The 14,958-nt window shown below is 44.4% G+C and overlaps 1 protein-coding gene across 1 annotated transcript in view; it reads left to right on the top strand.

The window, feature by feature from the left end:
- Positions 1-12,477, top strand: part of EMB3011 (RNA helicase family protein) — a 62,346-nt gene extending 49,869 nt beyond the window's left edge. Inside the window, exons 13-16 of the mRNA XM_086500965.1 lie at positions 9,556-9,732; positions 9,812-9,873; positions 10,162-10,314; positions 10,641-12,477. Coding sequence (XP_086357091.1) covers positions 9,556-9,732; positions 9,812-9,873; positions 10,162-10,314; positions 10,641-12,234 — 1,986 coding nt within the window. The 3' untranslated portion in view covers positions 12,235-12,477. The remainder of the gene's footprint in view (positions 1-9,555; positions 9,733-9,811; positions 9,874-10,161; positions 10,315-10,640) is intronic.
- Positions 12,478-14,958: the final 2,481 nt, after the last annotated feature.

Below are 14,958 nucleotides of genomic sequence, written 5' to 3'. Positions count from 1 at the left end.
TTGCCATGGAAACCCTAGCAGATTATAACTTGAAATTTCTCGACATCTCCTAGTAGATGTCTCTTCACAAGTAGATGACCTTGGAGGTCCAGTACGATTGCTATCTTGGGACTACCATCGCCGCCAAAGAAACATTGTCTGTCCAAGAGCTGATGGACCATGCTGTGCTCGGCTACGACCTTACGGAATGAACCTAACCCTAATTTTTTGGTGCAGGTTTCAGGGATGGAAAGTCAGTCGACTTTTCGAGCTCGATTGATGTCGAGATTGCTTTTCAAGTTTGACTTCTGTATGAGAACTTGTTTGGTGATCTTGTTTGAAATTTGTTTGAAATGGATGGTATTTGTTTTGAACCTGTTTTGGTGCCGATTTGAAATGTTTGACTCTGGTTTTAATATTGGTTTCATTGATTGGTGATTTTACTCCCGAGTGGAGAAGTGAGAAATATTGTTTTGGTATTGTTTGAACCTCGAAACGACGTAGACTGATGTCTAGGGAGCGTTTCATTATATGCTAGAAGACCTCCGAACGACGCAGGCCGATGCCTGGGGAGCGTTTGGTTGTATGCTTGTAAAGTAATTGTTGTTGTGACTCCTGGCGCGGACCTGGATGGTTATGCGGGAGGAGTATTAAGAAGTCTGAGCAGTGGTTACTCTCAGCACCTCCAAACGACGCAGGCTGTGGTTTGGGGGGCGTTTGGTTGTAAAAGGCCTATATATCTCCCGGCCCGGACCTTTTTAGGTTATGCGGGAGGAGTGATGAGGGAGTCATTGACTATCTCCCGGTCCGGACCTTGTTAGGTTATGCGGGAGGAGTGTTAATTGGCGACTTTATGTTTCTCTGTCTTGTAACATGCATATGTGAGCATTTGTGTTGCATTGTGATGTGCCAATTATTGAATATTCCTAATTGGATGAGATTGCTGGGTATGTAATTTTAGTGCATCAAGACACCCATGGAAGATCAGTACGATCTGGGTGTGCTGGCTAATTTTACTACGCCGGAATATCAAGAGTTCCGATCTGGAAGAAAGGAGAAGCTAACTCCTTGATCAAAACAGCCGAAAGGAGAAGCTAACTCCTTAATAAAAAGAGCAAATTGATTGTCCTTCGGAATGTCCCTCGGAAATTTTGAGCTAACTTGAGTTGTTTTGCAGATATGCTGTAATCGCGGACGATTACTCTCTTTCAAGAAGGGGAGATGTAACAAACTGCTGACGTGTCAAAGCCTAAAGAATGGAGCCAACTTGCAGATGCCGACCGAGGGGCCTAAACTCTAAGAAGAACAAGTAACAGAAGAAGAAGTCCTACCAACTTATGGGGTCCCCGTTCGATGGGGCCCCAAGTGACAAAGGATTAAAATAAAGCAGGACCCACACACACACTGAAGAAATTGCGTAGCGTTGAAGGGCAAGTAGCCCTACAGGTGCGGGAGCTCGAGGACTTGCTACAGATGCGACCGGCACGCGAAACGGAGCCCGAAACAGTAAATTACAGCCTGCTGTGTATTTTTGCAGGTTTAGGGTTTTGGCCCTAAACGGACCCTAATACCCCTAGGAGGTTCGGGGACGCAAGGGGACCGCTGTACAGGTGATCTGGCGCATTTTCAGGGCTGAAAACAGAGAATTCAGCGTGCTGCAGATTCTCGCCAGGTTTTGCAAAGTGCCCGTATGCGTCGGGAAAGTCGGCCAATGCGTGGGAATACTGACTGTGAAGGGTTCTAGTACAATTATGCTGCCAAAATCGGGCTGGAACAGTGGAAATTCAGCCGAGTTTGTGCGGGGCAGCTTGTAGGGAACCACAGCGTTTATTCCCTCTTTTGAACAATAAAGAAATACCAAAAGGGGCGCCTAAGTTAGGGGCCAATCTGGTGTCCGTCTACTCATACAGGTGCAATCTAGCAGCCTGTATCCCTCTCCCCTTTGTTGTGTCTTGAAAGTACACGTAAAATAGACGACTAATAATGGGTGAAAGCTAAATCAAGGTTTAAAGTAAAGTCTACCGCCCTTTTTGGATTGAACAGGCCGGTTACATGGTTCCATCGACGGGATTAAATCACTTTTTCCCATAGAAGTGAGCCTTGGTCAGTTTTGGGCTTGAAGACACAGGGGATCATAGACCAGACACAGGGAATTGCAATTATGGCTGACAGACCAGATGATGTGACTGAAGAGGTTTCCTCTTCACAGGGTCAACAGACACATGAAGTGGGTGAGTCCTCAAGACCACCACAGACAGATGACGATATAATCAGGACCCAGTTGGCTACTGCTGTGGCTATGTTCACACAAGTAATGCAGAATCCGAGGTTTTTAGCCTTTCTGCAACCTCCTGTTCCGTCTCAGCAAGTTGGGTCACTGGATCATATTCAAAAGCCTGTTAAGGCTCGAGCACAGGTGATTCATACTGCACAGTCAATGGAAACACCTGTACACTTGACGGAGAACATGCAGTCTCCACAACCTATGCCTAAGGTGCAAGAACAGGTGGCTGAGATGCCAGTCTTTCAAGCTGTACCAGTTCGGCCCGCCACCTTTCAGCAGCCTATAGCTGGTTCTAATGGGCAGGGAAGCAACCTACAGGCTATGCAACAGGTCTTTCCACCACCTTCAGTACACCCTGGCTATTTTGGAGGTGGATCGGTATTCCAGAGCATGGCTGGTCATGCACCTGGAAATCAGTTTTACACGCCAGGAACAGTGTTTGGGGGTGCTCAAACAATGATGCCTAACCCCATGTATGGTGTCACAGGTATGCAACCAGGGTTTCAGAGCACTCAGGGCCAATTTGGGATGCCACAAGCAAATTTTGGTATGGCTGGAATTACAAATCAGCAGCCAAATATGGCGTTTCCAGGTCAAGTTAATAGCGGCCAAGGAACACAGATGAACCCTAATAGTGTTCCCATGTTTCAGTCACTTCCATATGACAATTTAACGCCGCTGGAGAGGCCAACTCCGTACAAAGAAGGTGGCAAAGGTGTCATTCACGACCTTTACAGGGTTTGATGATAGGAAGAAGGCTCTTTCATTCCTCCAGCAGTTTGACAAGGCCTATGCAGGGGGAAACTTTACAGAGGCTTCAAAGGTCCGCAAGGCAGCCACTTTCTTGACAGGGAATGCGGGACAATGATGGACAACTTTATTGCTTCAAGGGCAAGCTCCGTCCACATGGATTTACTTTAAGCAGATTTTTGCAGCAGCATGGTTATCTGATGACTTTGAAGCAGATGTCATGACAGAATGGCACCAGCTTAATGCTGCCACTTGCAGGAATCTGGATGATTACAATCGGAAGTTTTGGAAAGCTCTACTTCCAGTAACTTCCTATAGGTTTGTGCCATTGACAGAACAGATTGAAAAATACTGTTGTGGCCTACCCAAAGGATTGAGAAAATACTGCACGAAGACAAAAGTCACTACTTTGACGCAGCTCATCGAGGTAGCAAACACTGGGAATGGTTTGCTCAAGGGAGAAGATTGTGAATTTAACACTGGCGTCAAGGCAGGATCAGGCAAGAAAAATTCAGCCAAGAAGCACGTTCCCAATGAGGCTCCTAAAGGGACTCAGGAGTCGGCCAACGCAGGGAAAGACAAAGCTACGGCTGAATCAGAAAAAGGACCAGCAAAGAAATGGAAAAGATGTTTTCCTCGCAAGTCAGAAGAGCAAAAGAAGGTCCTGAGGACAGAGAACAAATGCTTTATATGTGAGCAGCCTGGCCACATTGCTTACAACTGTCCTACAAAGAAAAGGCCAGCTGATTCTGATGACAAGGAAGACAGGAAAGGAAAGAAGCCCATGGCTGGTCTAGTGCCAGATATGGTGGGCGACAAGCCAAATTCAGATGCAAGTGAGCTTTGCAGAGCATGGGGAAAGGTTAGGGATCAAACAGTGCTTATCTTCTTTGATCCAGGTGCCAAAGCCAACTTCATTTTCCCAGAATTGGCTTCAAAGTTGGGAATCAGACCTGAAGAGATGGGGTATACAGCAGAGGCAGGTTTGGCATGTCCTGGCCATACAGAGGGTGTGACGCCCATCATTGGAAAGTTGCGTCTACATATCCAGTCCTATGTAGATGCTGAAGAATTTTACATCATGCCACTGGACGGATGTGATGTGTTGTTAGGTATTCCTTGGTTGTTTCGTGTACAGGGAATCATGGATGCCTACAACAAAAAGATCACTGTACAGAGCAGGGGAAAGACTCACATTCTGGATGTAAAGCTTAAAGGGGAGTCTATTCCTATTGTATCAGCTTCTGCTATTACTTCTGTAATGAAAAAGCATCTTTCTGCGTACTTGGTTTTTGCACGTGAAGTGTCAGATTGTGATGAATCAAATTTATCTGTGCTAGATAAAGAAAGGTCAATGTTTTTACAACAGTATAGTGACTGCTTTTCCGATTCATTACCGTCTCAATTACCGCCAGAGAGACCCGAGGACCATGCGATAGATTTGGTGCCAGGCAGTAGCCCACCAAATAAGCCTCCGTACAGGGTTAGTGCGGCTCAGCAGAAAGAGATAATGGGCCAAGTACAGGAGCTGTTAGAAAAGGGGCTGATTCAGCCCAGTTCATCTCCATTTTGTTCTCCAGTGTTATTGGTGCAGAAAAAGGATGGCTCATGGCGTATGTGCATTGACTACCATGCACTGAACAAGAATACCATCAAGAATAGGTTCCCTATACCTAGAATTGATGATATTATGGACAAATTAGAAGGAGCAGCTATGTTTAGCAGGATAGATCTAAAGAGTGGGTACCATCAGATCCGCATTAGATCAGAGGATGTTCACAAGACTGCTTTTAGAACGACCTTTGGCCTTTACGAATTTTTAGTGATGCCCTTTGGTCTCACAAATGCTCCTGCTACGTTCAATAGGATGATGGACAGAATTTTCCGTCCACACCAGCAGTTTGTTGGTACATTCTTTAATGACATGATAGTCTACTCAAAGAATGAAGAGGAGCATAGGCATCACTTGGCCATTGTGTTCAAAGAGCTACGCAGTCATAGGTTGCTCATCAATGCAAAGAAAAGTGAGTTTTTTCTGGAAGAGATTCACTTTCTGGGACACATTGTCTCAAAGGATGGTGTCAGAATGGATCCTGCAAAAGTTGAAGCGATCAAGTCATGGCCAAATTTGAAGACGGTGCATGATGTCCGAAGCTTTTTGGGACTATGCTCCTATTACAGAAGGTTTATCCAAAATTTCGCTGAGATTGCTTCACCTTTACATGCTCTTCAAAAGAAGGCAGTCACCTTTAGATGGACACAAAAAGAGATTTCAGCTTTTAATCTCTTAAAGGAAAAGATGACTTCGGATCCAATCATTGTGTTGCCAGATCTTAGGAAGTCATTTGTGGTCCAGTGTGACGCCTGCGGTAGTAGCATTGGTGCAGTGCTAATGCAAGATGGCAGGGTAGTAGCCTATGAGAGCAGAATTTTGCAAGGGCCAGAGATGACCATGCAGGTCTATGAGAAAGAGTTACTGGCTGTGATTCATGCGCTCTTAAGTTGGAAACACTACCTGCTAGGTGCAGATTTTGTTGTCCAAACGAACCATCAGACCTTGCGATACTTCTTGACACAAACAAAGTTATCTGAGAAGCATATGCGATGGGCAAATATCTTGTCCATGTTCCATTTTCAGATTGTGCATGTGGAAGGCAAGAAGAACGTTGTGGCTGATGCCTTGTCAAGGAAGCCACAAATTTTAGTTGTGTCGATTCCTTATCATCATGAACTTGATGATATGAGAGAACAGTATGAAAATGATGAAGATTTTGCAAGGGTCTTCGAGCAGCTAATGGATGGACAACGTCATGAACACTATCTTCTTAAAGATGGGTTCATGATGATGCATGGCAGATTGTGTGTGACAAAGCCATTGCGACGCAAAGTTATGGAAGAAAGTCATGTCCCACCGTATGCAGGGCATCGTGGTATTGATGCTACAGTTAAAGCGGTTGAGACATTCTTCTATTGGCCTACATTGAGAAGGGATGTGGATGCCTTTGTGCGAGAATGCCTAATATGCCAAAAGGTCAAGTTTGACAGGCAAAAGGCACCAGGGTTATTGCAACCACTACCTATTCCAGATAAACCATGGGAAAGTATTGCTATGGATTTTATCTTTGATCTTCCGAGAACGCAGACAGGAAACGATGGTATTTGGACCATTATTTGCAGATTCAGCAAACAGGCTCATTTTATTCCTGTCAGGAAGAAGATAAAGCCAGATCAGATGGCACGCTTGTTTATGAGCAATATTTTCAAGTATCATGGCATGCCACAGTCGATTGTTAGCGACCGTGATCCACGCATGACAAGTTTGTTCTGGAGAGGTTTGTTTGAGAATATGGGCACAACGCTCAAATTCTCTTCGTCATTTCATCCTCAAACAGATGGGTAGTCAGAAGAGGCAAATTCTACTGTCCTAGATCTGTTGAAGTGCTATGTGTCAGAGCATAAAGGAAAATGGGAGCAGTATTTGCCATTGGTGGAGTATGCATACAATAATACAGTGCATTCATCAACTGGCAAGGCACCCTTTGAGATAGTTGAAGGTGGCAAGAAAGTTACTCCCATACTGCATACAAAGGACAAGATATTTGAAGCAGATAAGTATGTTCAGGACATGGATGAAATGTACAAGAAGGTCAAAGTGGCCTTAGAAAGGACTCACGCAAAACAAAAGAAAGCAGCTGATCGTCATCGTCGTGAAGTGGTATATTCACTTGGTGATTGGGTGCTTTTACGCTTTGAAAAGGCACGGTTAAAGAAGATGAAGGGCAAGGAGAGACTGTTTCCAAAGCTCAGCATGCGTTACTATGGGCCTTTTCAAGTGTGCGACATAATCAGTGATGTTGCATATAGGCTGAAATTGCCTGACAGTTGGAAGATTCACAATGCGTTTCATGTGAGTCTTCTCAGACCCTATGTGGGTGATGTGCCAGAAGATATGCCAGTTGAAGATCAGCCGGAAGTCAAGGAACTTGACGAGATCTTGGTCCCTGAACAGATTTTGGCACATAAAGAAAGAAAAGTGAAAGGCAAGGTTGCTAGGCGATACTTGGTAAAGTTCAGAAACTATCCACCAATGGATGCTAAGTGGATGGAAGAAGGTGAACTTGCAGAGTCACCAATTGTGTTATCACTTTACCTTGAAGCCTTCGGTTTGCAACCTACCTTGACCCCTTGAGTTTCAAAGCTACATGGATTGTCAGTGTGACAATGGCTTCTGAAACAAATGATGTACATGTTATTTAAAGTGAGCTCAAATGAAATACCTGTTACATGAATGTTAGAGTTGTACAGATTGTCAGTTTGGCAATTGCTCTTATGGAATGTCCAAAAGTTTGGTTAGTGCTATAGAAGTGAGTATTTCTTGTCAGTTTGTCAAGGATACAGTGATTGCTTCTATTGAAGAGTACATGTGTAACTGCATTCTTAAATTGTCGGTTTGGGTATGCTCGAAAGTGTTACGGGATCCAACATGTACTATAAGACAGTGGCAAAATGTGTAGCTACCATTTTGTCATTGGAAAGTTAGTGACTCAAAGCAATGGCACAGTGCGCAGCTACCACTATGTCATTGGGACAGGGTTCACACGCAGGCAATACATGAGTCAACAAGGTGTTGAATACACCAGGGTTGACAATGAGCATGTATGTGTCGTACGTGTGTCGACAGGTGTTGAATACATCAATGTTGACTAGGAGCTTGTACGACATAGATGCAAACGAGGACGTTTGAGATTTCAAGAGGGGGGTATGTCACCAGCGTGTGACTACTATCTATCCTTTTTGTTGATTTCTTTCTTATTATCTATTTACTTTCACTTTTTGGAAACACCCCTCGGGAAATCTAACTGCCCTGCATTGCATAGCTAGTGTGGAACTGTCCAGAGGGAGTCCAGGCCTGAGGGCAAGAGAGCACTAAGGTTGGACAAAGAGTATGGTTAGCCAAAGTGGGGTCATTGACTAGCCAAAGTGGAATCCTTTGCTACAAAGGCTACATTTCAGTTCTGGATGTGGCCGCAGTGTACAAAGAGGGTCGGATGACCTAGAAAGATACAATGGCAGTATCTCCTAAAATTTAGGGAACTGCTATTTTGGGACCTGAAAATGTGTTGACGTCATTACCTCCGGAATGACAAGGGGAACATTTTCTTACTCTGCCGTGAAGTCAACTGGGCAACCGGTTGGGATATTTTTAGACGGCAACCCCGAAACGGGAAAATGCTTATAAATGTGCCAAGTGGCACCTTCTGGTGCACTTGCCTCATGCAACAAGAAGTGGCGCTGAATTTAGGAGGGGGAGAGCCTCATTTTCAGTTTTTGTCACAGGTTAAGAGCTATGGAGTGCTTGCTTTCCCTCTAATGCACAGTGCGGTGCCAGGAGTGATGCCCTGCACGCTACGCACTGCCCTCTCTCTCCCCTTTGGCAGTATGTTATGCCACACTAGTGGGCTCTTCACTTGACCAATGTACAGTTGTGTGGGTTCATGCGCGATTGCCGAGGCAAGAGCCTCTTGCACAGGTACTGGATTAGCTAGCGGCTAATCCCCCCGCAGGTACAGGTGAATTCGGAGAGGTTTCACGCCAGAAATCTCGTCCGATTCAAAGGGCAAGTAGCCCTACAGGTGCGGGAGCTCGAGGACTTGCTACGGATGCGACCGGCACGCGAAACGGAGCCCGAAACAGTAAATTACAGCCTGCTGTGTATTTTTGCAGGTTTAGGGTTTTGGCCCTAAACAGACCCTAATACCCCCAGGAGGTTCGGGGACGCAAGGGGACCGCTGTACAGGTGATCTGGCGCATTTTCAGGGCTGAAAACAGAGAATTCAGCGTGCTGCAGATTCTCGCCAGGTTTTGCAAAGTGCCCGTATGCGTCGGGAAAGTCGGCCAATGCGTGGGAATACTGACTGTGAAGGGTTCTAGTACAGTTATGTTGCCAAAATCGGGCTGGAACAGTGGAAATTCAGCCGAGTTTGTGCGGGGCAGCTTGTAGGGAACCACAGCGTTTATTCCCTCTTTTGAACAATAAAGAAATACCAAAAGGGGCGCCTAAGTTAGGGGCCAATCTGGTGTCCGTCTACTCATACAGGTGCAATCTAGCAGCCTGTATCCCTCTCTCCTTTGTTGTGTCTTGAAAGTACAGGTAAAATAGACGACTAATAATGGGTGAAAGCTAAATCAAGGTTTAAAGTAAAGTCTACCGCCCTTTTTGGATTGAACAGGCCGGTTTCACACACACACACACACACACACGTTCCTGACGCACACACTCATGAACCAACCCGCAAGCAGACAAGCACTCACACAAACCAGCACACAAAACCCTGAACTATAACCAAGAAAAAACACACACATACACCCAGGCACACGTACGCGCATACACACACGCTTACCCGGCAAGAAAACCCATACAACATTAACGATTTTTTTGTAGCCTTTTGAATCTAGGGGGTAATTGCTGCTGATGCAGCCTACCAAATTTAAAACTTTATGGACCATGTGAATTTTTTATATTATGGATCTTTGTTTTACAGTATCTGCATGAGGACGGACTTTCAACTTATGGCATGATAGGATGTACCCAGCCACGGCGGGTAGCAGCCATGAGTGTTGCGAAAAGAGTGAGCGAAGAGATGGACTGCGAGCTGGGGGACAAGGTTGGATATGCCATCCGCTTTGAAGATGTGACAGGGCCAAACACAATCATTAAGGTATGGCGTACTTGTATGTGTAATTAGTGACGACAATGTTCAGAAATGAAGGAAAGTAATGGCGGTTTCTTATGTGCAGTACATGACAGACGGGGTTCTTTTGCGTGAGACATTACGTGAAGCTGATCTTGATCAGTACAGGTAGTTCCTTTGTTGACAGGCTCTCTGCTTTCCTGGTACATATACATCATGTCAAGTTTATTACCTCTACTTCGGTCCTAGCTTGTCGTACTTTACTTTCTTTGGAATTTGACTTCATATTTGGGATGACAAAAAAGCAACAAATAATTCCCATAAAGGCTAATTATTAGGAAGCTTAATTACATTACTTTCTTCTTTTTCTTTGTATATGTTAGGTCAAGTTGCTGGTTAAATATTATATGACCTGTAAAGTTTTCGTCTAAGAATGTGGAGGGTTGAGTTTTGTAGTGCTATTATCATGGATGAAGCACATGAGAGATCCTTGAATACCGATGTTCTGTTTGGGATATTGAAACAAGTGGTGGCCCGTCGCAGAGATTTTAAACTCATTGTGACCTCTGCCACGCTTAATGCCCAAAAGTTCTCGGACTTTTTTGGGAGGTAAGTTGTCACTTTTTCATTATACCAGATGTGTTGCACATAGTTATGTCAAATTGCAATGTTTTCTGGATGGCAATTAGTCCGCCCTCAATGAAGTGCATTCTCATTGGTAGTGTGTGTTCCAATTTTAAGTGCGCGAGCGTAGTTTGCTTCATGTGAGTCAATTTTGGGCATGCATGACGTGGATGTTAAAGTTGAAAGTATGTGCTCTAAGATTTGTGCGTGCCAGAAACAAAATGTATTTGCGATTAATTTTTGACTTGTGTATATGGAAAATGTGTAATTTTTAGTCACTCATATTGCTAAAAGACTGTCCTTGAATGCAGTGTCCCCGTGTTCCACATACCAGGACGTACTTTCCCTGTGAATATCATGTTTAGCAAGACTCCATCTGAAGACTACGTTGACGCTGCTGTAAAACAAGCTATGGTGATTCATATGACGTGTGGTGCGGGTGACATTCTCATCTTTTTGACTGGCCAGGATGAAATAGAAACAGCTTGCTATTCGTTGGCAGAACGTATGCAGCAGTTGGAAGCCAGTGCCAAAAATTCTGCTGCCCCGTTGGCGATATTGCCTATTTATTCTCAACTTCCATCTGATTTGCAAGCTAAGATTTTTCAGAAAGCGGAAGAGGGTGTGCGCAAGTGTGTTGTAGCTACGAATATTGCAGAGACGTCTCTCACCGTTGATGGGATTCTTTATGTGATTGATTCTGGATATGGGAAATTCAAGGTCTACAATCCCCGGATGGGTATGGATTCTCTTCAGGTGTTTCCTTGTAGCCAGGCAGCAGCCAATCAAAGGGCAGGTAGGGCCGGTAGGACTGGGCCTGGTACTTGCTATCGTCTCTACACAGAAACGGCATATCTAAATGAGATGCTACCCAATCCTGTTCCTGAAATCCAACGAACAAATTTGGGAAATGTAGTCCTGCTACTCAAATCTCTAAACATAGAAAATCTCTTGGATTTTGACTTCATGGATCCTCCTCCACAGGATAACATTTTGAACTCCATGTATCAGTTATGGGTTCTTGGCGCTTTGGATAATGTGGGTAACCTCTCACCCTGTGGGAGGAAGATGGTGGAATTTCCTCTCGATCCTCCCCTGGCGAAAATGTTGTTAATGGGAGATGAGCTGCAGTGCTTGAATGAGGTTCTGACTGTCGTATCGATGCTCTCTGTTCCTTCAGTTTTTTTCAGGCCTAAAGATCGTGCCGAAGAAAGCGATGCAGCTAGAGAGAAGTTTTTTGTGCCCGAGAGTGATCATCTCACCTTGCTAAATGTCTACAAGCAGTGGAAAGCAAATCAATATCGTGGTGACTGGTGCAATGATCATTTTCTACAGGTGAAAGGTTTAAGGAAAGCGCGGGAAGTGCGCTCCCAGCTTCTGGATATACTGAAGGCCCAAAAAATCCCTCTTTCTTCCTGTGGATCGGACTGGGATGTGGTTCGCAAGGCGATTTGTTCGGCTTACTTTCATAACGCTGCTCGATTGAAAGGTGTAGGAGACTATGTCAATTGCCGAACGGGAATGCCTTGCCATTTGCATGCAAGTAGTTCTTTGTATGGGCTTGGTTATACACCTGAGTACATAGTCTACCATGAGCTGGTCCTCACAACCAAGGAGTACATGCAGTGTGTCACTGCCGTTGAGCCTGCTTGGCTAGCTGAGCTGGGACCAATGTTTTTCTCTGTCAAGGATTCAAATACGTCTCGGATTGAGCAGAGGCGCAAGAAAAATGAGGAGAAGACGGTCATGGAGCAGGAAATGGAGGAGCTACGAAAGAAACAGCTGGATTTGCTAGCCAAGAAGCTAGAGAAAGAGAAAAACGCTCGTACTTTACATAGTCAATCTATTGTCACCCCTGGAATGAAGCAGTCCAAGATACCATCAATAAGGAAATTTGGGTTGTGAATGTTGTCAATCAATGTAGGGTGTAATGTATGTTTTATACACAGGTAGACTATTTGTCATCATTTAGTTGGTGGCTTCACTATTTGTACCTTCTTGAACCATTCTTTGTACAGGTTATTGCACATACTCAATGTCAAATCTTTTGGCAGCGAAAGAAAATTAATGTCAGATTTTTTGACATAAGAAGTCAAATGACTTCTTGAGGAACTGAATGCTGAGGAGGAAGAACTAATTGTTGGTGTCTACCTGTTCGGTTTTTCTAGTCGATGTATGGAAGTTTTGGTGGGGTGTGGCCGTTGGATATTTATCTACACCTAATAATATTTGCACCTTTTAAGCTTGGGTGTGCGCGCAAGCGTACCCGTGCATGCACACACATGAGAGAGAGAGAGAGAGAGAGAGAGAGAGAGAGAGAGGGTATATCGAGCAAGGTGAGAATTCAAGATGGCCTTCTAAACCTACTAACATCTCAAACCCAAATTTATTGCAAGCAAAGACTGCTAGTTGTTTTTGCTGATCTTTGAGTAAAGACCTTGGCTAAGACTTTTCAGCTTGCTATGATAAGAACTAGACCTATAAAGAAAGCCCCCATGTTGTCAATAAAAAGGAGCACAGACTCAAAAGATTGTTTTGAGTGCATTATGTCTTTTTTTATTTTCAGTTTGAATGGCTAGTTTTACAACACCCACATGTTGCAAGGGTTGAACCATGGCGGGTGCGTGGGGGTGCTTAAAGCCCCTCGCCTTTCCCTTTACTGCTAGGCCAACTCCCCTTGACATGTTATACTAAGTATGCGGAGGTTTGGTATACAAGTTTCATGCACTTGATCACCACAAAGTAGAATATGTTCTGTGTGTAATCAATCGCATGTTGCACATGTTATTCAAGTAGATTTGTTTACATTGCAAAATTGTGCCCACTAGGAATCTTCCCTTTTCCATGTGAGCGAGTTTGGCTTCAAATTGTAAAAAGTTCTCCCCATTATCAATGAGTTCTAGCTAGTTACTTAACAAGAACCGAAATTGAGCATCAATAAATTCATTTGCATTTTGTTGTGGTGGTCCCCAAAGAGTTGGTCTAATGGTAAGGCTTTGGCCTCTCAACCTATGGGTTTTGGGTTCAAATCCCCCTTTGGGTCACACTCTAGACAGGTTGCTAGGGCTCTTGCCCTTGGACACTCAATTGCATCCTCCTCCTAGGGTGGGTCACTTGAGGAGGAGGTCCAAGTTGGTTGCTACGAATTCTCTACGTCGTTCCCAGCATGTGGTGCATCAATTTGGTAGCGATGGTGATGCCTACGTGTGGCTCTAGCCCGTCGACGGTACGCAACCCCTGCCCGACCATGTAACATGGCTAATTTTTGGAAGTGCTTTTTGGAAGGGATAAGCACCTCCCCCTGTGGGTCCTTTGGTGTGTCGGAAAAAGAATAAAAAATATTGTATCTTACCTTGATGCATGAGTAATTGGATTTGGTTTATACGATTTACGCTACATTAGAGCCCAACTTGATTGAATATATTAATTCACATTGGATTATAGCTTTGCACTAAAATACCATTCTTTGAAAGCAAAATTCACCTCATTTTCAACAGACATTTCACTAGGTATTTTATCATTTCTAGGAAGTACTTTGTTCATGTTGAGACTAGGCCAGTAGGTCCCCGAAACAACTTTTTCACAAAGGCATTAATTAATTAGTTTGGGTGTGGGGGGGGTGGGGGGGGGGATAGGGTAGGGGGGGGGGGGGGGGGGGGGGGGGGGGGGGGGGGGGCATATTTGTTTTTTTTAGTGCTTAAGGGAGGCCTAAGGGCATGCAAGGCGTATAGCCTAGTGGTTTAGCTTGAGTTTCATAGTATCTATGTGATGAGTTTAAATGTTACTCATTAAGGTTGGTTTTAGATGGTGACGTGCATGGACATGCTAATTGGAGATCATAAGGGATCTTGTGTAGATTCTATCTAATGAAAAACAAAAAGAGTAGAGCCAGTAGCAATATCTCACAACCAAAAACATGCAATGTGCAAGATTGGAATAAATAGATTGTTATAAAGGCAAAGCGAAGAACAAAAATACAATAATAAAAGTAGAAAAAGGAGAGACCGAGAAGCCATTGGCATATGGGATTATACAAGTTCATAGGTAATAACACCTCTATGTAAGTACAGTCCTTGTTTTAGCATTATATGGTCCCCAATGGTTTTGATCATGTCATAAGTGGCCAACAAACTAGGCTTGTGTGCAAGATCACTTCATTGCTAGAATTGCCTATATGTCAGCTTCACTGTGTAAATTTCTAGGACAAATATGCACACGCAAGAAGTTTTGAACAAATTCTCACGATAATTGCCACATTGTGATTTACCTCAACATCAAATCATGAGCTTCTGTCAGGGAGTCACGGCATACCTAGCTAGGTACGATTGGGGGCAGGGGACCGCCAGCCCGGTGGGGGGGCTAGATGGTGGTCCCCTGCCCCCAATCGTACCTAGCTAGGAATGCGTGCCTCTCGAGCAGAAGCTCATGATGTTATGCATTGTGTGAAAAACACTGAAAAAGACTCCCGCTTTTTCCCCTCGCAGCCAAATGGAGCAAATCAAGAACGCCAGTGAGCACGCAATACACCCGGTTGCTTCATCTCCTCGACGACCTGCTCCTATCGCAACACGCCATTGCATCGCCCACATCTCACACGTTGTGTTGTGAAAACCTACAATGAAAAAAAAC

This window comes from Adiantum capillus-veneris, chromosome 26, assembly GCF_014529385.1.
Source record: "Adiantum capillus-veneris isolate H3 chromosome 26, ASM1452938v2, whole genome shotgun sequence".
Lineage (NCBI taxonomy): Eukaryota > Viridiplantae > Streptophyta > Polypodiopsida > Polypodiales > Pteridaceae > Adiantum > Adiantum capillus-veneris.
This window is presented reverse-complemented; position numbering and strand designations above follow the sequence as displayed.